Source organism: Apteryx mantelli, chromosome 1, assembly GCF_036417845.1.
Source record: "Apteryx mantelli isolate bAptMan1 chromosome 1, bAptMan1.hap1, whole genome shotgun sequence".
Classification (NCBI taxonomy): Eukaryota; Metazoa; Chordata; class Aves; order Apterygiformes; family Apterygidae; genus Apteryx; species Apteryx mantelli.
Window position 1 is genome coordinate 183,882,417 of NC_089978.1, and position 25,551 is coordinate 183,907,967.

The following is a 25,551-nucleotide window of genomic DNA, read 5'->3' on the forward strand; positions in this document are numbered from 1 at the left end:
TCACAGTTGCCCCCTCAGAGAGAGAGGACAATTGTCGTTTCAGAGTGGGGAAACAGCAGTAAATTTAATAATGATGGATTAGATCTGGCTGAGAGCTAGTAATCTCACTCTGCCTAGTATTTCCTTCTCTATCTGACAGCGTTGACAGAAGAAGGAGCATCTAGCTTCTGTTTCAACATAAGCCACTTCAACATTTCAAACTAAAACATGAGCCTTGTCTCCACTGCATCTGCCTCTGCAGGTTGTTCGTGGTGAAGAACTTCTATCACCTCCCAGGCACTAGTACAGCTGCAAGAATATTTGTTGCCTAAGTGGACAACACGCTGCAGGACCACAAACTTCCCCTGTCCGAAGTGGGCTATTACAAGCCGCATCAAATGGATTAGCAAGCCGCATCGTCATTTTGGGCTTGGCCACTTCCAGTTTATAGGAATGAAGGCAACAGCTGAGCTCTCCTCCCTAAAGTTTGATCCTGTCTTGTCCGTAAAGAGTTTCTGTCCAAAAAGGAACCATATGGCCTTAAATAACACAGTCCTGATCTTTTGACTGTAGCAGAATCATTGCCAGTCCAATACAAAGCAATGCTTTGGAGGGTCATCTTTAGCCATTTTTCCTAAGGAAAGGTGATTTTTATGATTTCACTGGTTGTTTGCCTGGCTGCCTACAGTAATTTTTGAAACCTTAGGCCATTGTCAGCCAGGTTTAACAGGGGATTAAAAGGCTCCAAAATAATTACATTCCTGCACATCTCATGGAAAGTGACACCTGGGTAGAAGAGAGAGTCCCAAACTGGACCCTGCGCAGAGGGAGAGGCAGCCCGAACTGAGCTGGGACCGGTTGTGTTTGGGGCCAGGCACAGAGCAGTCAGCACGCACCTCCCCAGCTGTGTACGTATGTTTTCCATTGCCCAGGAGGGTATCATCACAGGGACTGGGGAAGCTGTGGTTACTGCAGGCAGGAGCTTTAAAGGACATAAGTCTTCATTAGTTCTGCTGCTCACATAACGTATTCTTTACACAGTTTTTTATATGTGTTGTGCTGTTTTCGGTATCTTACTGGAAGCTTAGAAGTGTGTGTGTTTGTGTGTATGATTTTGCCCAGTGTCCTTTCCCCTTTGGAAAAGTGAGCTATTACACTCTGCCAAGGTTTTTCTGTAAAAGCTAACAGTAAACTAACTGCTGGTTTCTTAACAGCAATGTTTTCAGATATGGTGAAATGGTTTATCACACCCAAATGTGTTGGCTTGTGCATTAGGCTTCTCACCTCCTAACCCAGCTATGCTCCACTCCTGTAGTGCTTACAGACAGAGACTTACTCCACTAGAAGCCGAAGATTTTTTAGGCTAATTTACCATTGATGAGAAAGTGTATTGTGTTTTAAAAAAGGAAAAAAATAGCAGATCCTTATGATACAAAATACTGTTTTTCATCCTGATCTAGCAGTCTAAGATTAGATACACACACACTAAAAATCTTGACTGTCTTGACTTTAAGCAATACAAATAAATGTTTTCATGGCTGAACAGCCAGCTCCATAGGTATCTTTGAGAATTTAATTTGTCATTTTTCTCTCTTATTGTGTATTTCTACCTTGCATACTTTCTAGCACTTTTCTGAAACAATATGAAAAATAAAATTATGCAAAATTTAAACAGTAGGGCTCCAATCTCTCAGCTGTTGTAGGGTTCTATAGCTCTTTTTTGGAAACATTGGCAATCTGCTATTTACATCTGCAAAATATCTGGCACAAAATTCTCTCAAAAAGAACATGAGCTGTGGTTAATTACAGGTCTTTAATATGACTGTTCTGTAGTGGAGTCTTTCCAATTATTTGACCAGAAATACAATATCTAGCTTAGTTTAGAAATGGTGCAAATCTATGCATATAATTAGAAAAATAACAATAATTAGACTATAATTCATTTTTTTTAATCTTTTAGCCATACAAGGATCAGGTGTCATCTTTAGAACTGTGGAAGTTACTTTACATAAAGAGGGGAACACTTTTGGATTTGTAATAAGAGGTGAGTTATCATTCAATGTGAAGTCATTAAATGTCTAAATCAGCCACTGAAGTGATAAGTTTTTATGGTACTAAGAAATCATATTTCAAGATTTATGGCTTGCAGTTTGTAAAAAACTATGTGATTTATGTATTCTGTGCATTAATGTACTGCTTTTATGAATTGCTCTAATTTTTGTTTATGGAACACCGGTAATTAATCCACTATGCGAAAAACATAACAAACTTAATTTCATGTAACACCAGATTCTGCTACCACAGAAGCCAACAGGAAGCTGTTATATTCAGTAGGATTGTAGCTTTTAAAAAAGACATTCACATATAGCATTTGGATAAATCAAATATTGAAATTTGATTTATAGTTTAATAATGCTGACGGTCTGAATTGCAGAACAAAAATATTAACACTGATTTAGAGAACAGAAAAAAACATGTGGCTGTTAAATAATATACCCAGGCGGTGAATTATGGGAGGTGTATTAGGTTCTTCAGGGAAAACTGTATTGTTTTATTTAATATATAAATTCTCTAGTGGCCTCTCATTATTCTGAGTATAGACAAAATACAGTTGCTTTTTTTGTTGCTGTGCAACAAACATTGTTGGATAGTTTTCACATTGAGATCAGGTTTGGAGAGAAGATGTTCTAAGAAAGGAATACATCTTTTATAAGTATTACTCCGTAAAAACATTATGTTAGGAATCATCTGTACCACAGAGTAGGTCAAATTATGTCAAATATAAATCAGTGGAAGTTAATTTTAGTGTCTTGATGCTTTTTTGGTCTTTTTAGCTCATCTGTAAGTGTACATACTGCAAGCTTTAGATTTGCCTCTTGGAAATATACTTCCATAAAAAGCATAAAAAAGGTGTGTTTTCTTTCACTTTTCCTTTTCTAGGTGGAGCACATGATGACAGAAATAAATCTCGTCCTGTTGTAATAACATGTGTTAGACCTGGAGGGCCTGCTGACAGGTACAATTCATCTTTCTCTGTAATGCAAGTGAAAGAGAAATGGAGAAAGGTGTATTATTTGGGCTGGTAGTTAGGATTGGAGTGAAGTAGATATATTCAAACCTATTTGTTTGAAATTTATGATTTATGCATTTAATTGTACTGCTAATAACTGTAATAGGCAACCATAGATGCTCAGCACATCATGATGTGGGATGAATTTTAATTAACAGACTAAGTTACATGCTTCAAGACTGCCCATTAAGCACTTCAAAAAATTAACCCAAAATAATTAAAAACAGAACAATTTATATAATAGGTCAGAGCACAGTTTTTGTGGCCTTCAGGCAGATAATTAGCTTTTACTTACACTGTTTATACTCTAAATTTTTCTCTCTTGCACTGCAGAAAAATAGTTTCATGTGTTTGGGTGGTGGTGTTGTGTTGTTGTTTTAAGACATTTGTTCATATCTCCTTGTGAGTTCACACTTAACTTTCTCCTACAACTTCTGAGTACGGATTTATGATTGGGCCAATGAACATACTTTTATATATTATCCTCTTATATCTGTATAAATAATGTTCAATTTATTTATGTATGTGAATTATATTTTCAAAATGGCATTTGTGTCCTTAAATTGTTAAAGAAACTTAAAGGGCAATTTCTCTAAAGTAGGTTGATTTTCTCTAGCTTATGGCATTTTTGTCTTTGGCAGCCTTAATTGAAAAGCAAATGTTCCAGACAGCTTTTGTCTTTTGTCCCTCCCCTTCTTCCCCATCCTCTTCCCTCCTTGATTTTCTTCCTGATGTCTGAGCTGGCAACATTAGTACTTTGTTTTCTATTCTAACTCTGATTGTGTTATGAGATACACCTAGGAGACAGTGTGCCTTTATAGCCAAATTGCTTTCAGATGGAAAGAAAGGAAAAAGGGAATTATCCAAGTAAGGGATATTTTGAAGAAAACCAGTAAATGGGTCATTCATAGTTAGCAATCTGTTTCTTCACCTATCTGTTTGTATCTCATATTTATTTTTAAGAAAATATCTGTCTGTGAGGAGGTGTGTATGTATACGTGAAAGAGGAGGTGTGTCTTGACAGGGCAGAAGCAAAGCATATGTTGTAGCAGAAGCTATACCTAGTTGTGATTTAACATGACTTGACTATTTAGCTGTATTAAGCTGTTTTCCAATCACTGACTTTCCATTTAAAGCAATTTCCTTTCAACTGTGCCCTCTGAACATTCCCAGTGTCATAGTAAATGTTAAGTTAAGAGGGATGGGCTGTGGGGAGGGTGTGAGACAATCACTTGGCATAAATGGTATTATCTCCAAGTCACTTTATCTTACATTAATAAAGATCATTCCTTTAATCTCCCTTCAGAGAGGGCACAATCAAACCCGGAGACAGGTTGCTGAGTGTTGATGGGATCCGACTCCTTGGAAAAACACATGTGGAAGCTATGAGTATTCTCAAACAATGCGGACAGGAGGCAACTTTGCTGGTTGAATATGATGTCTCAGTAATGGGTATGTTGAAAAGTGGAGCTTTAGTTCTGGGAACCGTCTGTGAAGTTTTGCTGCCCATTTCTGATAAACTGTTTTAGAACTGATCATGACTTGTTATGCTCCTAGTAGCACCGATATTCTCATACACACCATATTATTAATCTTCTCAGGTTCATAAAGAGGTTAGCAGTATTTTACTGTAATTTAGCATCCTGACATTTCACGGTTTGTAACGTAAAACAATACTGTGGATTCTACCAAAGTAACTTTTCCAGTCACTAGTTTGCAATAGAGGTTAATGAAGTGTAAGCATTTCTGTGTCACATGAAAGAGAGGTTTACTTACTCTAAGAGGAATCCTCGTGCCTTGCACCAATGCTGCTAGATGGCCAAGCCATTATAAAATATCACAAAACTGCGACATGGAAAAGAGTGGGGAGGATAAAAGGTGTTAAGAAATTTAGAGGTCACAAACCATGGCTTTAAAAATGAGCTTAGAGTTTATATAAACTTCAGTTGTACTCACTGAAGATATTGGAAGATTTTTGGAAAGTCAAGCAGAGCAGATCACAACAGAGTTTCCATTTGCTTTTGGAAGGTATCTTTCCATTTTTGCAGGATTGTGAAAATTCATGGCAGCAAGGAATAGGAATGTTCACCAGTCAGACTAACACATTTCTTCTCTGTTCAGAGCTCTTTCTCTTCTTATCCTCCCCAGTTCCACTGTCAAATTTCTAGCCCAGCAAGAAAGCAGTCTCTTAGGAATTTGTGAAATAGCACCATCAAACTTCAAAGCCTTGGAAAAGATTAACATTTAGAAGAATAATGTCAGAAACTTGTTTATTTTGTAACAGTCCTCTTTGTTCTTCTCTAGGAGATAGATTTTTTCTATTATAACATACATCTTTGTTTACTTATGCTATCAAGCATAAGTGACGGGTTTGCATGGTTGCTGGCAGGCCTGCTGGACGTTCTTGTAAGGTTCATGTCCAGAAATGTGGTAACAGCTCAGCATCCGGGCAGGAGCCTCCCATGTAGAAAATGGAAATGAAGGTGGTCTTGTGACTTGAAGAGGACTAGAATTTAGGTGTTGTTATTTCTTCTTTTCTTCTTGATGATGCTGGATGGCCAAATCCTATCTAACATCAAACTTTAAACCAGATTCTTTATATTCCACTTTCTCTAAGAGAAGTTGGGAATGTGCTTGCCCAGATCTCACTGGAAAGAACCTCCAGCTTTGGATAGCTGAAGTTTCCGGCTGGGCTGTCATCTCAGAGAAAACCCCCATCCCCATTCTTCTGTGTACCCAAGGGAGGGAGTCACCCTTCATTCCAATGAGGATCTTTTAGGAAGGACAAAATGAGAAGCTCTGTGGTGCTCTAAAGTGTAGGTTGCTCAAGGAAGGAACTATTTTTTCCAAGGTATCTGGAGCGAGCTTAATGCTGGAGGACCCAGATCTTACCTGGAGCCCATGGGCTTATGACAGTATAGGCAGTGCCTTCCAGTTGGACTCCTGATGTCATCTTCTCTCTGAAGAAACTCTGCTGTCTCCCTTTTGCTCTCAATATCAGGTCTGAATTTATTTTTCTTGCCTTCCTCGTACTGAACCCATTATCCCATGTAAGCATCAGACTAAGGAGGTGGAAGAACCTAAGACTTGTGTAGTCAGAAGGAAACAAGGGAAAGGGAACCAAACACTGGGAAATGTGTGGGATGGCGATCTGGCAGTGTCAGTGAGAAGAACAGGAAGGAGGGATCCGGTGCATTCTCTCTGTAATACATTATGATTTTGTTAGATTTTATCTAGCCCCTAGTAGTTTTCAGCTTTTTCCAGTTTGCACACCCCGCAAAGTTTTCTGGTGATGGTGTGAAAAATTTTAAGGGGAGAGATGCTTTGCTTTTTGCAATTCCATTATGAGTAGACCGTTGCCCAAAGTTTGAAAATCACTCATCCTAATCTGTTGGTTTCTGGGCCAGGAAAATGGTGCTGATTTGGATCTTTGTTTACTTCTGCTCAAGAGCAGTGAAGTCAAAGTTGTGAGTGATATAGAAGGGAGTATATAAGCCATGAACAGAAATTTAAGAATTACAAAAATGTTACTGTGTTACTCACAAGACAAGCTATTTTTAATGCCACCGCAGAGTTGATGAAAATAGGCTGAAACAATAGGAACTGGTATGGGATAAGGTGGTTTATCAGTACTGATGCCTGAAACTACTTTAGTAGTTTAGCCTTTTGAGAGTAAGGCAACAGTCTGGAAATTATATAAAAGTTTGGTCCTTTTTAAAGGGTCCTACTGGTATAAACTTTCAGCAGAATAGCTTACTCCCAGAGATGTAATTGTACCATTACTTGCTTTAATATCTCCCCTTCTCCTAGCAGATGGTTATATCCTATAAAGTAGCATTTCACATGACCAGAACTGGAAAGAACCATAAAATATATTCTGATAGCTTGAAATTGGAAATTAATTTGAAAAGGTTATACTAAATGAAGAAAATAATCCTGAACTATTTTTTCAGCTAAAATTTCCACAGTCCTGTAGTGTATAACTGACCATTTATACCCTTGTAAGCATAAGCCATTTCAAAAGTGCTGTATTTCTCCAAGTTTGTTCCTTCACCTGAAATTTGAAGAGGTCACTTGGGAAACTTGCACATTTTATTGGTTCTGGAACACAGACAAACTAAGGTAAAAAAGCATTAATGGGTTCTGTGCAGGGTACTTAAGTGTGTATGTAATGTAGGATATGGGACTAGTGCCATTAAACTCTCTGGGGTTACACTTGTGCTTACTTAAATACATACTGAAGTATCAGCTCAGTAAGGGTCCTAGGAAATAAACTTGCCGATTCAGCCTCTTGGAAGAGATGTTGTTAGCTTGTTTTTTTTCTGCTGGAACTGTTTCTAGTTGGGTGTATGCAGCATACTGCTGTATAGTTTCAAAGAGACTTTGAAATAATAAGAGTTTGGAAATATCAAGATAATTGCTGAAGAAAATAGAAAAACAGAATTTCTGAGAAAATCTTTTATAACAGTTAAGAGTTATATTTTAAGTTGTGGAGGTAACATTCTTCCATATGTTTTTCCCAAAACACCCCCTTCAGTCATGAAGCAATATATAGTTATAATATAATTATTATAATATATAGAATATAGAATATATTATAATATAGTTTGATGGTTGCTTATACTCTTCAGTGATTTTAGAGGAGACTACCTGTATTTTTTAATTTTGTGAGGCATTAATAATGCTGCGCCTGCAGAGGAGATAGATGTGATGACTTGCCCTAAACACAGCGGTGTGGAAGTAACAAAAACTGTGTGGGCTTTATCACTTTTCTTTGTAGTTCTTACGCCTGCCAGGGTGCAAGCACTATAGTACCAGGTATTGCCTATTTCCAGGCAGCAGCGGGAGAGATCTGCATATTGCAGCCCTTTCTGGGGCATGGGAATACACCTCCACCCCTCACATTGTGAAGGGGAAGGAATAGAGGCAGGATGGTGGTTGGCAGTCAATTGCTGCCACCACCAGAGTAATTTTTCAGTCTGGATTTTTCCTGTGGCAACCAATCAGCAAATATTAATTTACAAGCTATAAATTTAGTTTGGGAAGAAGAAGTTTTCACTGTTTGGAGCAGGTGATGGGGTGGTTGAAGTATCCTGATGAGCTGCTTACAGCCTGAAGACTATAGGTTTGGCATCCTCACCTTACATGAAGTTATGGACTGGAAGATTGATAGCACTTTCCCATCAATGCTGACTTTAAAGTCTCTGTGGGAAAATGGAAAAGTATGAGACAAATCAATTGACTTCTGAGATAACAGACACAGGACATTTTCCCAAAGATGTGTACAATGAATCTTCTTTTTCTGAAATCTATAAACCTGTTACAAGAAGACTTGTTTTCAGGTAGAAAGACTACTTCTAAACAGAAAATTACCATGTTAGACTGAAGTCACTGCTAGCATTGTTCAGGCTTAGACATCTTACACTGTAGTTAGCCGAATGAATTTCATAACGCCTTATTTCACAGAGTGCATTAGCACTGTATCACAGTTCCCTAAGGAACTGGGGCTTCCCAATGAGAAATTATCTTTCAGGCACAGATGAAAAATCATATGAGAATGACTTAAGAATATGAAATGAGATGCTAATAAGTTTTAAACAGAGATTCATACTGCCCCATCTAAAAAGAGGAATAAAAGTTTATCACCACATTTATTTGGAACCAGAGAAGATACAGTTTCCCTTCAGGTTTTCCAAAAACTCCCATTGGTGGTCTGTTGTCTCCATAATTGAGGTTGCCTTTGGATTCCAATTTACATCTGTAGTTTTGGTCAATAAAATAAGTTCTGTATGGGTAATCTTCCATATTTACTCTGAAATGGAGCATTCAGAAATGTTCAAAGGTAGTTGCTACTTTGAGTTTAAGTTCTGGCCCATAACATTTTTGTGTAGCTCTAGTTCACAAATTGCTGCTGTTGAGCCTTTGAACAATCTGCTTCTTAAATCTTAGAGGTTTTTGCTAGGGTAATCTTTGAGGCAAAGATACTGTAGCTAAGCAAAACTATTAGCTACTGCCAGCACTGTAGCACAAAAGTATTTGCTGGCTTGCTGCACCTGAGAGAGAACGAAAAATCTTCGCATCTCATCTCTTCACTGGGTGTCTCTTAGCACAAGCCGCAGGGACCTGTAATCCTCTGGAATGAAGGAACGTATTCCTCATTCTAATTACATATGTTTCTCTGGTTTATTTTACAATTTCATCTTTAACAATTTATTAGGTCCAAAATAGTTTTACCGGAATGTGGTGCCTTGTAATTGTTTTCTGCAAAACAAAGATTGTCAACTTGTTTTTTAGTTCCAAGCCACCAGAGTCACCCCGACATAGAACCACTCAGCCTTAGCTAGAGGAGCGCCCTAAATTTGTTCGACTTTACATTTATCATCAGTGCAACTTTACAGATTGGGAATTATTCATGCAATTATTTGCTAGTAAATCTGACAGCAGTTTGACAAACACTGTCCAGCCCTTTGCCTCTTGTAGGTCACCTGTCCAAAAAAACTCAAAAGACAGTAACAATTTTATGAGAATGCATTTACAGAAATCTGCCTCACCCTTTCTGCCTGACAAAAAGAGCACCAGGGAAAGAAAGCTTGCATACTTTAAATATCAGGTAATATCGTGATCCAATGTACACTTTCAATAATTTGAGCAAGACAAGAAATACGGGAGAAAGAACTGCATGGGCTGCCTCTTAAGTTTCATAAAGCAATATAAAGCAAGAATATACAGAGAAGTAGAGACCTTTAAAAGCCACTGAGTTTTACAAGACCAGGGAACAAGAACTCCAGAGACTTCAAGGACAAACTCAAGGTCCTTATAAATCTTATAAATATTGCAAGACCTTAGAAGTTGAAGGAAAGTCAGGAAACCTGTAGGACTCCATGCTGCCTTTTTCTTTCTGTTTTTATAAACTTAAAATTAACATTTCTTTGGTCTGTTACAAGCCTTTGACAGAAAGGGTAGGCAGTGTACTCCAGCATTTGATTGAGACTTGCAAGTCTCTTGACTGTCACAGAGTAATAGACCTAGATCCCTTGGAATTCTAAATATGAATTAGTTACTTAAACCTTTAAAGAACATTTCCTCTCTTATGGTGCTTCAGAGACAGACCAAATCAAATTTTTGTGGAAAGCAAAGGTCATACATAATAGCTGTAGTAGCTGAAGTACTACTCTGCTTTAAATACTGCTGCACAAACAGACATACACAAATTATGCTAGAAGGCAGTTATTGAAGTTAAGGAGTTGAGTATATCAGTTAGGAAATGTCAGACTGTCTGCTCAGTCTCTGTCCAGCAAGATGCAGATGTAAATTGTGCTACAGTCTTCCATTTCACGATCATATGCTTTTCTTTCCACTAGACCCATCATTTAGTGCACAGGGGGGATAATAACTGCTTAATGCAGCAATTCATTACGTATTTTCTTGCCATCAATCAGTATGTGACCACAGGCTATGGAAGGCACTGTCCAGATCCTTGTCTGAATGCAAAGTTATTAATTTCCTGGTGTTTTTTCCTGAGGCTGTAATCATGCCACAGTTTGAGTGTTTCAGGCAATACGCAGATCTCAAGAAGTAAACCTCAGTGTCCCAAGGTTATTCCAAGTTTATCTTTCTTAAGGCAGATGACATAGGCATATCTCTAACAGTTCCAGAAATACCCGCTAACAGACGTATCACTAGGAAAACCACATTGAATTTTTCATCTCTCCTGGAAGCCAATGCACGATTCACATTCACCCTGTGCAAACTAAGCAGATACGTAGATCTATATGCTATGACGTGTTAGTCTCTCATCTTACTGTACAAGTTACTTGTTTATCAAACATAGTCTTTGTGCTTTCTGCCATCAGTGCCCGGATGTCTGCGTCAGGGACATTAGTATGAACTGACAACCAGACATCGATACATACAATGCATAACTCCTCTCTATATTGTGCTAGCTTGTTACGATTTCATGTAGAGAAAGATGCATGGTTTGGGATGTGACTTATCTTCGGCATCAAAAGAGGCTTTTCCCTGCTGAAATGTCTAGAACTTGTGATTTCATTTTTGCTATCTAGTTTTCTGGTCTTCAGGACTGCCTTTTTACACTAGCAAGTGAGTTATTCCCTTTAACACTTTATCTCTCATGCTGCCACTAAATACAGTTCATACTGACTTCACTGAGTCTTGCCTTTGCCTGTAAGTGGATTGATACCTATTAGTCAGGCATCAGTTCTTACCTGCTTATCTGCTTTAATCTGCTCCATTTACATGCTTTAAAAGGGAGGTAATGCCTTTATAACACCTTTTTGACATGAATGGATAGCATGGAAACCTGAGGTAAATAGGCATTATGGTTTAAAAGAAAACCCAGTACTTTGGGCTGCCACCTTCAAAAGCCAGTTCCTGATTTGTCAGTACTTTGTGTGATCAAGAGATGCTCCCCCTGGTTTCATTTGTAACTGAGAGTGATCAGTAGTTCTGCAAATCGGATCCCAGGTTATCAAGTTGAGTAGAAACAATAAAATGGTTGCAATTTAGTGACCAATTCAGTTTAAATGTCCTGTTCAGCCTTTACAGGAATTGTCACAGAGCAAAAGAGAATTTAGTGCTTCAAAGTAGCACTCAGTTGTCTTCTCCATGCTACATGATCTTCTTTCCTTTCTTGCAATTCCCTCTTTACCTGTTCCAAAACTCCCACCCACCTTGTTCCCTTCTAGCTCCTACAAAACTTGTAATGTCTGTCTTACGGATAGGACACTCATTTTGCCATGAGTACTTCTGAGTACTGAAAGAGGTGTGGAATGGGGCCGTGTAAAAAAATAGTATGTAACCATGTAGTGAACTGTATCACCATATTGCACAAGCAACGGTCAGTTTCTTGTTTCCAAACATTTGTGTGAGCTTACAGCCTCGAAAGTGTTGACATGTCTTTAGGTACCATTACCTAGGTTTCTCTTTGGGAAAGTAGTAGGGGGAGGAAAAACATTACATAGTGGCATAGTACCCAAACAGCACCTCAAAAGAGCAGGAGCCATTAAGCCCACCAGTCTGCTGCCTATTAGCCAGGTTTTCAGACCAGCTAACCAGCACAGTACGTATGTCCTCTCTGGGGACCAGACAGAAAAGACCTGAGAACACATTTGTCCAGTGGATTTCAAAGATGTTTGCTGACAGCGGAGAAGTGTGAAGGTTCAGGATCCTGTGTTGCTTTCTGCCCCTTCCTGTTCATTTCATGCAAACGTGACACTTTTTTCCTCTGTTCCTTTTTCTTATCCCGGTTTCTAGTTCTATTACTGTCTTTTTCCAACAGCTGCTTGAATCTCCTTTTCCTTACTGACCTAGTTTGAGTCTTCTTTTTTAGAAAGTCCTAAATTCCCTCTCCTTCCAGCCCATTCTTTTCTTCTGTCCTTTGCCAAAAAAACCTTAGGTAATTTCTTACCACGTTTCTGTTTTTCCCACTGCTTATTTCTGGTTTTCTTGCCTGTCCCTCTTTAGACCTTTCTCCTTGTCCCTGTCCTTTAGCAAACCATTCCCAAGTTTCTTGTACTCCAGCTTCTTTTCAGACCTATCACCTGCTCACCTTTCTTCTCCAAGTTCCTTCCCTTCTTGCCCAAGAAGTCCAAATCTCCCCTTCTCCTGGCTCTTCTCCTGAGTCTCTGTGCCAGATCTATCAGGGGATGGTGACACACATTAAAAATGAATTGGGATATCTACTGGTTCATAGTCCCTTCTTCCATCTCCCATTTTCAGTTGTTTTACTCATTCATTCCCAGGATCCCCTCTCGATGCTTTTGTAATAAGACTTACAGAAAAGCTTGTGATGCTTCCAAATGTAGATATTTCCTCTGGATTTGTCTCCTAGATATGCCTTCAGCCCTTCCAATGAAAACTTATCCAGCCAAAAGCACAACCTTGGTTCCACAAAATATCATGTATAATTTCAAGCTCTGGCAGAGCATAAGAGCTTTTCAATATAAAGCCTTCAGAATTTTTTATGTGGGGACAAAACAATATGATTTCCCCTAATGATGTTAGGGGACACAGCTGACCTGTTTCAGCTAAAATAACTAAGGGAAGAAAAAAAAATGCAGCCTGAGGGAGATAATCATCATAAAAAAAGTTCACACCAAATGTTTAAAGTGTGGCCAGGTTGTAAGCAATTAAAATCAAGATATTTTAATGAGAAAAGTCAGACATCTTGAACGTTAAGCAGAACTATGATTCCGAAGGATAGTATTTGCCCTACAGCATTTTTTTACTTTCTTTTGTCTGCCTGGTTATGATTTGTTGTTCTAATTTGGTAGCTGTGTTGCTACCAGATGATTATAGAAATGAAGGGAGGAGTCATCGCGTTTTACAAGTATTGCATAGATCTTACAGATATTTCTTTCTTTACAAACTTCTTGATCATCCCTAAAGAGAAATAAAGTGAGTTTAGCAGAACCATAAAAGTTACAAATGACTCTAACAGGTCCAATTAACATTTCTCTCTAGTGCTTTTGAAACTGTGGCATCATTAAAAGCAGCTTAATAAACATTGCTTTGTATGGGAGAAAAAACTGTAAAGGTGAAATGAGATGTCCCTATAACTGAAAAATAACAATACTATTTCATTTTCAGAAATAACTAGGAAAAAGGGGGATTTACTCTCTTCCAGGTACTACCTCTTATATAAAAATATTCTGTTCTTTACTTAATGGATACTGAAAGTGATAGACAAATTTACCTTCGAATACTTGTCAGGAAAGTGGAACCTATACTTATATGCAGTTAGTCTAAATAGTGTACAATTAAAAAATATCCGTCTGAAATATGTACTGTATTTCATGATGGGCATCCATTAAAGTACAGCCTTGCTAGTCCATCCTCCTACATCCTCACAGAATATGTGGTGTGAATTTTTTAGATGCTAATTCAAGTTTTTGGATCCTCAAATGGAAGCAGCTTCTGCCTATAAAAAATATGTTACTCTCCTTCTCAAAGCAAACAGGGGGAGGAGAGGAAGTTTGTCATAACCTGTCTTCTCTGCCATCCAGCCTCCAAGCAAGTGGAGGGAAGGAGCCAGTAACCCTTGAGTAATAGTTTTTGTAAAGGAGATATCTTACTTGTTTGTTGTAATGAAGGCTTTTTTTCTCTGTATTTAGAAAAGGATGGAAAAAGGATTGATCAAATCTTTATATGTTGCACAAGGACTATCTGGATGTGCCATGAAGTGCAATGTGAAAGAGAATTACCATCTCTGCTATGTGCACATACCTGTGGTCAGCTGGAAATTAGTCAAGAGGTCTTTCATTAAGTTGGCACATCTGTTACTTAGGGTGCTAGTCAAAAGCAAACTAATGAGAATAAATAAATACCCTGATTTGTGCTGGTCTGAAAAAAAAAAAGTGACCAGGTGGTTGAAATACTTAAATTAGAGTGCAAGTGTTAAAGTTTTACAGATAGGATGATAATCCAGTTAATTTGAATGAAAAATGTCAGCCTTGGATTTGGTTTAGTGGCATTGCAGTTGACCAGGAGACTAAGGAATAAGGGACAGATTTGATTTTTTTGTATTAGAAAGGGCTTAGACTATAACCCCAGAAGCTGCTTCTAAAAGAGCCCATCTCTGAGGAAACAGCAGCAGCAAAAAGCTCTGTTCCTATCTATGTTCCAGGGAGAGGAAAACACTAAATGTCTCTCAAGACTTCTTCTGAAGGAAGTGTGTAAGCAAATCCAAAATTGAACTAGTCTGTCCTCTTGGTTTTTTTTCATCAGTGTGACACAAAGTCCAGACTGCGTATGATGGATTAGGCCAAGGGGAGAAAAACCAAGAATCATTTAGCTCATTTCCTGGAACAACTTTACTAGGCATAAACTAAGAGGTTAAATTTGGACGCAGTAGGACAGTTTCTCATCGCCCTAACATTAATGTTCATTCTTCATTCTACAGAACACTTATGCTAAAAAAGAATGAATTTTAAGGATGAATATTTTTAATTATTTTGTCAAAATTTGAGCTGTCTCAATTAATGGCATCTTGGTGTAAAACTGGTGTATGAATAAGAGCTGAAGCAGATCTTGTGAGATTGCACCATCTAGCATTTAGCACATGGGAGATGTGTACTGTCCAGAGGAGGCAGAACTAATGCTTGTCTCTCAGATTTCAGGGGTTTTTGTGAACTGGAAATGTAGGCAGAAAAAAAAAATCAACATCTAAGCTGCACAAGTGTATCTTGAAATCAGCATAGGTACTCAAAGATAATTGCACTGGTGCCATTTCTTACAATGTGATTTTATTGCATGGAATTATATTTCTGAGGCTGTTATTCAGTTGTATGACAAGTGAAATGTTACATTTTCTGTGCATTTGCTATTCAAACCACACTCCCCTACAGTAATTAAAAAACAAAAATAATAGCCTGTCTTTGCATCTTTTTCCTAGATTCAGGCTTACCATGCTTAGTTCATTTAAAGAGATTATTTTATAGCCTATGAACTCTATCAGGGTGGTTTGAGGAAATAGTGTTGATAAAAACTACTCTACATATTAGTCTGTGTTCAGCCAAAAATCATTGTTTTTTTTCTTTTTTTTAAACCATTCATTGGTGACTCAGACTATTGGTATTTGAGTCTCTGTGAGTCTCATGCTTCTCATTTGTAGGGAGACCAGCCAGCATATTCTGACAGCTGTTACTAATTTGTCATGTTGCTGTTAAAATGTAGATGCTGGAGGACCCTAAAAAGACCATGTTTCTGTGATAATTGAACATGCTTTCAAAATAAACTAAAGACAAGTGCCTGACTACAGGTTTCACTTAAATCTTACCTGTTTTCTTCCTGAAGTTGGAAGGGAGTTTATGAAGAGTATTTTTCTAGACCATTCGCAAGTATCATCTTTAACTGTGATTCTGATGCTAGCAGAGTAAGTTGTGGCTCACTGCCTCCAGGAGAAGAGTGCTGAGCCCTACTGAAGAGCCGAGCAATAAACAGAGGACGTGACAGCTTCCCAAGGTTGCAGCAGGTAGTGCTGCGGCAAGCTGAGGCTTTTTCCTCCCTTTTTTGTGCCTCCAGACTTTTCTTTCCTGACTGATAAAATTGTTTTTTCACATGCAGAACCCACACCACTGTGAAAGCACTTCTTCTTGAAAACGAGTCATGTGATGACCCAGACATTCAGTTTACCTGCACGAGACTGGAAGCAGAGTAGGGCTTTGCCAATGGAGGACATCAGGCAATGAGGCTCCAAGGAGAAAGGAGACAGGCTATGGGGGAGCAGAGATGGGGATGCTAAAGAGGAAAAAAAAGGGTTTCTAGGCCAAGTTACCTCTTATACTGCACACAAGCTTATATAACCCATATTGCCTCTGAATTAGAGGGTTGGTTTCACTTTGTTCTCCTTCTGGCAGATAATCCAGAGGTTATATACATGAAAAGATGGTATATGTACAACTTGAGTCAGAGCTTTGGGAATTGTTTTGTGTGACATAGAAAGTCCCTCCACACTTTAAAAACTCCTAGTTGGGTTTTTCTTTATCCTTTATTTTATATCCAAAAGCTATTGCTGATGCAGATCATCTTGCCTGAGTTCTTAATTGATATCTGAAGGCCTCAAGCAGCTTTAAAAAAAAATAACCTGGACTGCAGAGACACTGAGCCTGTGGTTTCCCTACTGTGATTAAACGTTTCTAGCACAACATTCCCCATAGCTGCGAAGAAAATCTAAAACAAACTATCTTTGCAATCTCTCCTGCCATTTTTTTTTGGCTCAGGAAGGCCACCAGTAACTTAATAACTAGCTATTCACATTTAACTTCCTCATATTAAAAGATGTGCTTAATTTGAGTATTAAATACCCTGGAAATTGCATTTTTAGCTAAATGTTTTATCTTGATTGTTGAATACGCTCTGCTATGTGATTCCACTGAATATAGTAGTTTTTGCATACATATGAAACTGCATTTAATCTCTAGCTACTGCAGAGTGGTGCTCTGTCCTCTGAAGCGTTTAAGATGAGAACAGGAACTATCGATCCTTAGTTTGGCCATCTGTCCTCTTTCATGAAGTTAAGCCAAGACCTGGTCCGAGCCTGTTTGACTCAGGAGAAAGACTCTCGTTGATTTCAGCTGGGATTTAAAATAGGACCCAAAAGAGAAAAAATCAACTCATCTCTACATTAGAAGATCATCTCTACTAGAAAATCTTAGGGAAATAAACAGCAGAGCTGTGCCTCTGTGCCCCCTCCTCAGTTCTCACCAAATGGACACCCAGCAAAATATACCAGCAAAAATGTCTCCTGCCAGCATAAGTCTTCTAGGTTAAGGACTGGTTGCACCACTAAAAGTGTTTTATTTCATTGCCAGCATAAGCCTACCTACTTCAAGGATTCCACAACCAACTCAATTCTGAATATAGACAGGACCTATATTACAAAGACCTAACTCTGATGCACATTGTTTAAAAACAGTGCTGTTTATGCTGTGTGAAATGCATCCAATTACTACACAGTCCTCTCCTTTCTGCTAATGAAAAGAGAACATGCCAAACCCATAGGTCTTATTTTGTTGTTTTATTTTCTTCCCCCCCTCTCTCAGATCTTTCTTTTCTGAAACTGTAGTGTTAACTTTAGCGCAGGGTATATATACATGAAATTGTGCTTTTGTGACAAGTTTTATAGTTCATCCCAGTTTGGATCTAGATCACAGCAAAAATCTTCACCCTAGAGTCTGCTAGAAAAACTGCTAGATTAACAAGCACCATGAATTTCATTAGATTTACTTTTTGGCTTTCATGCAACAGATCAGATTTCAGCTGTTAGCCTTTGATATTATAAATCAATGGGAAGCATTGGTGCTGCTGCTCTGTCTTATTCAGTGCATTCTGCTATCCTGTAGTGGGATAGGGAACGTAGGAGAAGTATCAGCTGCTATGTTTACAGCAGAAAACAGCTGCAAAGAAAAAGCAAAAAAGAAAAGATGTGTCCTTTCTGTGCTTCTTTATGATACCCATTGCAGGAGAAATGGAATTGCAGGCTTCTCAGAGACTTCTGTAAACTACCTCACAGTTAAACCCAGTTTTTAACAACTATAAAAACTTCAGCAGTTTATGCTAAGGTTTGTCCTATCCCCCCTTTTGCATTCCCCCCACTGACTGCCTAAGTCTGAATTATTTTTTAGCATTTTCAACTGAATTGTTCTGTAATTTCCAAGAGTAAGTTTAGAGAAAGTTGTTTTACCTATGATGAGAAAGTCGGAAAATCATTTCTTTGTGAAGATGTGCCTTTCTGAAGTACTGGAACACAGACTTGCTGTTTGGTAGGTAGTGGCTGGGGGAAAGCAAGCCCCTCTTCAGGAAAGTTTCTTTTGCTTTCCCCAGTGAAAAATCCACCCAGATTTAGCTACATTTGAAAGTCTTTGAAAAGATAGATACAGCTCAGTGTGCTCAGAAGAGACAGCCTTTTGTGATTACTTTCTCAAAAGATTTTGTGCATCTTGGGAATGCTGTTTCTTGACTTTGCAAAGTTCCCTTCAGTTCAACTCTTCAGAGATGGGAAATGCCACAATTAAAGATGCCCACGCAACCTTACTCAGACTCTTTGGAGCATATGCTTTATGATACAGATTTTAACTGGAATGACTGAGTAAATTTTTCCTTCATCAGTCACCTGCTGCATCATACTAAGTGATATGAAAAATAGTCAATTGAGAGAAATGTTCTAAAGAATAGTTCATCTCATCCTGGTGTAGATGCCTGAAGTAGGACTAGTGAAACACATTCTGTAAGTGCCAGTGTCTCTGTGATGATTGTAGAGGGAGTTTAGACTTCTAACTCAGGTGTAGCTACTTCAAGTCTATTCTATAGATAGATGCCTGCATTTTGGTGCAGTGAATCTCAGCATAGGTGTTTCAGATTGGCCACTCAGGACTCATGAATGCTCTTGACCTTTATTTTGTTGATCCTGATTTGTTAACCTATACAGCAGGAAAATACCACGCTTTTACTCTAAAGGGGGTTGTGAGATAAAATCATTAATAAACTTGTGTTGTAATGAATATTCAGAGGCTGCACCATACAATAGTCCCCCCCACATGCTGAGATAAGGATGAGAATAGTGTTTGGTAAGTAAGGTATGAGCCTGAACAACAGCAAAAAGTGCTGCTGCTCATAAAATTGTCACTGTCTACCTTCTGCATGGGACTCTAGAGGAAAGAAGAATATGTGATTATGTAACGAAAGATGGTATCATAAGAAGGGAGGTAAAAACAAATTAATCCAGGCAATCTTCACTCTGGGGTTCCTTAAGTCTGAAGTGTGCTGTGCCTACGTAACAACCATAATATTCTTCTTTTAATGCCATTCTGTTTGTAAATAAAGGCTGTTCTGTCCTCACTTTTCATGTGCATGTATATTTGTAGTGATTTATATGTGATGTTCCATTTATTTTAATCATGTCCTAGTTCATTTGGGTTTTCACAAACAGTTTGGATAAGCACAGACTTTCTGTTTAGGTCAGCTCAGCAGTGTTGAGCTGAATAGCTTTCTTTTGAGCACAGTGACCTCTAAGTTTTCAAAGGCTTATAGCTTAGCTAAATTTGGGTGGATTTTCGCTGGTCAAAAAAAAAAGAAGCATGCCTAGAAAAGGCTTTCTGCTTTCTCCCTAACTGTTGTCTGCTGAAATACTAGTCTGTGTACCTCGCAAGCACTGGAGCATCTTCACAAAGAAACTGTGGCCAGAGAGTGGCATGAGAGGTCTGAGTATTAACTGGAAGGAATTCACAGCAGGAGCTGATCTGGCAGGAGGTAAATGGCTTGTGCAATGGCAGAGGAGGAGCCATGGAGGAGCCTTGCCAAAGGTTAACGTGGCAGAAAGCTGGGAAGGTAACGGCAAAGGAAGCAGGTGAAAGAATATGCTTCTAGCTGCTGGAACACTGTCAGTTATGCAGTGCATGGGTTTCTGGAGTTTATTACTTGCTTGTGATTTTGGGAAAAGAAGAAAAAGGAGGGGAATTGTTTTTGCTGGAAATAGACACTGCAGAGAACAGAGGTTATTGAGAGCTTCTTGGTTTGCTTTAAATATGTGAATACTCCCTGTAGTCCTGTTTCTGCATTACTTGGAATGAGGGCTGCTGTAGTAGGGAAGGAAAGAGTTGGAAATATGTAGACAGAAGACGACCGGTACTGCGTTATTCATCCAGCATGGGATCAAAGAACTTATGTTCAGAACAGCTTCCAAGAAGTATGGCTTCTGTGTTTGGTTTGGGAGTGATTCATCTGAATTCTAAATTACTCTTTCTCTGTTTCTCCTTCTTTGAAATCTCCTTTTTTTTCTTTTTCCTGTTGAACTACTGCTTAGACAATACCAAAGCAGATAGAGAGGGCAGTTAATAGACTTCTTTCCTGACTCATCCTACCAAAGTCTCATTTCAGGAGTGGCTGGCATTCAATGGCAAAATATTCAATGCCCTTTCTAGCAACCCCAGAGAGCTGCAAAACTCTCATTATGCCGCTTGGTGCACAAATATCAAGGTCATATCTCAGCCCCAGTCTTCTGCATGGTAACACTTATACAGCAGTTGTGCCAATGCACCAATTATTTATAAAACAGCTGCGCTAGAGCACAGATTATTGAAAAGAAACCAAAGTTTGGGGAGGAAAATGGTACTGATAATACTAACTTGTAGCAACAGAAATTCATATTCTGTTATAGACAACAATGAAGAGGTCTCACTCTAATTTTTATTTTTTACTGGTTTATACTCATCTAACCAGCCCTGCAGAGGACTGTTTCAGACAAGTCTGAAATCTCCTGCCTGTTGACCAAACCAAGTCTTTTGATTTCAGTGACAGCAGAGGGCACACCCAAAGTCAGCTTTGCAAGACAGAGACTGCGCTTAGCTTGTGTGTAGAGATCAGTAAAGCATGCAAATAATGAGTAACCATAAGCCTATGAGACCGTATGGCTCAGTGCAGAGAACCTTGAGCAAAGTCTTATCATGCAGCTCAAGTACACCAAGCAGCCCAGCTGCATCCACGTGGGGTTACACTTGGATCAGTTGCCTTCCTGAGAAGACACCTTTGCTCTGAAGTTTTTGGGATTATCCAATACATCCTTATCCTGGTAGAGCCCTCGTCAGATGAGAACTTCGTCAGCTCAACACAGACTGAAAGTTTGAGTGTTCGGTGCTTTTTCCCATCTGCATGGTGCTGGCAGCTATAGGGGCATTGTGTTCTCTGGGCTTTTGAAGAGAATCCAGTCCCTCTCTAATTATTATTGTTCCTGTTAAATGGAAACTTAGGGTCATTACAGCAAATAGACATGATTTATGGGTACTGCAGCACTTTATATTATATATAGCAGTGTGTACTTACAGGCATACTTTCAAGGCTGGCAGACATAAAATTTGACACACCAGCTGTGTCTTAGTTTGCAGGCAGGGATGCAAATTATGTTGTCCTTTACCACTGCTTATTTGGTCTTTTTGTTATGATCAGTCAGGTACAGAATCTTACAAGAGCTGGGGCGTTTTGAAGAGATCAAAATTCTTTTAAGAAAAATAAAATATTGGGAAGCTCTTTTATACGTACATATATATGCCTATATGTGTATATATATATATATATATATATGCTACCTATATATATGCCTATTTCAGCAGAGGAGTTTACATATTATTTGCACTGTTGCAAGGGTCTTTCTTATTTTGGGGGTGGTTTGCAAAAATTACAGTATTCCTGAATTCATTTCTGTAATCAAATGCAAGCAGAATTCCATTGCTGCTGACTTCTGTAGACATTTCATATCACTCTAATAGTACATCAAGTTTTGGGGCTGTTTGCAGGAGCCATTCTTCAGTAAAAAGGTGTCTGAGGCACAGGTTGCCAAACTAACTGTAAAGTTGTACTTATAATAAATATTCGCAAGTTCTCTGATGCCATGTGCTGCCATCACGGGTGGAGATTTGAGTTTCCAGTCTTTTTTTTAAGTGCCACCTGAATTTACTATGAAGTGTTCATTTTTCAGGTAACAAAGGAATGAAGTTGCAGAGCCTGAGCTTCTTTGTAATTCATTCAGACTAGTCTCAAAGAGGCAGATCCAGGATCTCCTGCACACTCCAAAAACTATGTCCGCTCTCTGTTGTTAATTCAGCAATAGATAAACTGGGTTTTAGATTAACAGGGCACGTGAAGAGAAAGACATGGATGAATGAAGAGATTGGGATGTAACACAACTTTTGAGCGGAGGAGATGCCTAGTAGAAAATGAAAGATATCTGAACATGGAAGAGTGTTAGTAGGAGGAAAGAGTGTCCCAGGAATTGAGGAGAGTCCTTTAAGCATAAGGATGTTAGGCAGGCTTTGTAATCTGAACATGAGAGAAGAGTCTGAGGCAAAAAGTCCACAAGAGGATTCTGAATACATCCCACCCACACTGTTTTGAGCACTTTGAAGGCAGAGAGAGTTTTTCAGCATGATTAACAGACATTTCTGAGCTGAGAAGGATGACAGGGTTGAGGTTGCAAGGTATGAAATTAGGTAAAGGTGGTTCCTGAGCTTTTGATTTGAAGTACTTTGGCTGAATTAGAGGCACATGAATGAACTCCCTGAATTAGATCAGAAGAGGAAAATGGAAAGACTGTCCCAGTCCTTTGACAAGAACATGAAATTGCTTCTGTGTGGGGCAGGAGATGGGAGAGGTGTTCGTTTGGAGAATGTTTCCATTTTCCATTCTGAAGTTGAGCAGTCCCTCTGATTTCACTATCACCCATCCTGCTGGCATCCTCTTGAAATTATTCCTATTTCTCATTTTAAAAATCTGATTAATATATAGGTAAAGGCATAAAATGCCATTGGTGGCTTTTTTTTTTAATAGCAATTGCATCCTTTTCTTTGGACACTGTCGGTTTTCTTTCAGTTGCTAGTCCAGCTTAGCTAGGGCCTGTTCAGCAGCAGTGCCATGCTAATGCTTGCAGTAAGGAAAAAGACAGGGGTTTTTTGGTTTGTTTTGTTTCTTATTGTTCTTGCTGCTGTAATTCCAACTGAGCTGGGTAGAGTTAGAACAACTATTGCTCCCTCTACAGCCTGCCTGAAACACACGGATACTACACAAACAAGGAAACATTGGGAGCACACATTTTTTGATAGGCATAAGCCGGGCCTCTGAGACTGCCGCTGACCCTTTGAACAAGAATGCTATTTAATTCTTAAATAGTTGTTTTATTATTAAAGAAACTAGCACCCTCACTCCCTGAACGTTGCTTGCAATGTGTAATGCCAGCTTACTCCATTCCAAAATATATTTTTGGGTAAAGTCTCACATGTCATTAAGCTTACTAATATTTTCTGTATTCCAGCTCTCAAGAGAGAATTAGAAGCCCTGACAATGATTTTTAGCTTTTCAGCTGTCATTATCAGAGCTTGCTAGCTGGCATTGATTCTTGTTTTCCCGTAAGCTCTGAAAAGAATAAAGGTTACTCTGCTAAATGAAGCATGAAGAAAGCCAGGGTGCAAATATTATATATTAGTAGAACAGAATGCCAAGGCCAGTAATGTAAATCAGTACTTTGTATGTGGTTTACTGATGAACTTTACAGACATTAAAGTATGAGGAATAGAATAATAGTCCTCAGAATGAGTGCTGATGGCCCTGCCCAACTGTAGGGCATCTTGAATGTTGTTCCTCTGCCCTTTATACACTGCAGAGGTTTTCCTCCTGCCTCTCTTCCTTGCTACTACTTTCTCTCTTGAAACCATTGACCCACAATCCCAATCTCATTTTTTAATTAGATCATTTAAAAAAAATCTGTAACTAATATTCCCTTTTTTGCAAAATGGGGATTAGGAATATGCTGAGATCAAATAATCTTTGAAGTACAAGGAAAGGGCATTACATAAATAAGCATCCTCCCACCCCAAAAGTTTAGTATTTAAATAATCATCAGTCATCTGTACATGAGAAAGGGATACTTAGATAATCATCTAGTTGGTCTTAAATATGAATGAATCAAACTGCCCCCACCAAGGAAAGTAAAAACATTAGCCAGGTAGAGTAAGGCAGATTTTAGGATGTGGTTGGTGTGGGTTGGTATGTCACATAAGCAATGAAAAACAGTGCCCAAAGCGGGCTTTTTCATCTCTCTGCTTCTATGACCTGCAGGACTGCAAACCTGGGGAAAGAAGAGGAAAGGTGTTAGCAGAGAGAGGTATGGAGGAAGGACAGAGGTGGAGAAAAACTTTGTCACTCCCAGCAGATCTTTCTCTTGCACAGTAAAAATAGCTAGCCATTTCTGTCTTAGGCTCCATTTTTGCTGGAGACCATGGAAAAGGCAGATGACTTGAAGAGGTTGACCACCTATCACTAGATCAGTCCCAGAAAAATATGAGAAGGGGAAGAGTGGGATCATGGCATGACAAACAGATGATTGTGAGTGTCACTATGGCAGATGATAGGGTATGATGATACCATTAGGACTGTGAGAAGCTAGGACAACTTTTAGTGCATCAGTCTTATTACAAAGATTGTGTTTTAATGGCCATGAAAAATGGTCTTTCTGTGTTGACGGTCATTTTAAAACAATAGTCCTTAAGAATACAATAAACAAACCACAGGGAAGATGTCCAGATTCATTAAGTGTGGTTTAAGGTACTGTCTGACAGTGATGAATAGTCTGTATGTTAATGAAGAAAAGCAGATGTGAATGAGCATAGAATCCGTAAGTGCTTTTATCTTGCTCTGTTGTCAGCTGAGAAGTGCTGTAGAAGACCTTACAAAATGGTCTATGTGGAGAGTGTCACTGCTAGAGCCACAGATCTTAGAAACATGATTCATCCAGTCTGTTAGAAGCTCTGCTTGTTCTTTCTTTGGGTAGCTTACCTAGGCTCAAATTTGTACAACTGGCCATGGATTTTAAGTGTCCAGTAAGAAATGTATTGACTCTAATTTTTGCATTTTAGCTCTCTAGCTTTCCAAAGGAATGTCAAATACTCAAAGTTCCTGATAGTAAACCTATGGTATCTCTGATATTAGACACCTGGAATCTTGTGCCATTTCTGACAAACCTGGTTTTAATATTTCAGCTCCTGCTACTTAATACAGAAAACAGGGATACTAGTGCCTCGCACTGATTCTGAATGGACTGATGGAGCTATGCCTACTGCACTTTCCCCAGCCATCAGTTATTCTGTAAATACTCTGGTGTGGCTGAGGAACTGGAGATGAAGGGCCAGACCCGGCAGCAGGAGCTGGGACTGCTGTTGTCCCCATTCTGTGCCTTATACTCCACAATCACCATGGCAGTTGCTACATACCTTCCACTTATGCACTGAGTGTTGGCAGTGGCATGCTGGTTGTCTTAACTTTTCTGGAGACTGAGAACTCTAGAGTGTTTTGGTTTGGACCTTTTCTATAAAACACACAGGCAAACATACATATATACACAAAGACACACACACACACTCTGCTATGTTTTTGTTAAAGAAAGCAAGTTCAAAGAAGTGGCTTTGTGTTTCTGCATATAAGGACTTCTGATGGTCGTTATA

General features: G+C 38.9%; 1 protein-coding gene across 1 annotated transcript in view; it reads left to right on the plus strand.

Annotated features, from left to right (window-relative positions):
- Window positions 1–25,551, plus strand: part of GRIP1 (glutamate receptor interacting protein 1) — a 353,208-nt gene that overhangs the window by 270,506 nt on the left and 57,151 nt on the right. Inside the window, exons 5-7 of the mRNA XM_067313906.1 lie at window positions 1,940–2,023; window positions 2,920–2,995; window positions 4,356–4,501. Coding sequence (XP_067170007.1) covers window positions 1,940–2,023; window positions 2,920–2,995; window positions 4,356–4,501 — 306 coding nt within the window. The remainder of the gene's footprint in view (window positions 1–1,939; window positions 2,024–2,919; window positions 2,996–4,355; window positions 4,502–25,551) is intronic.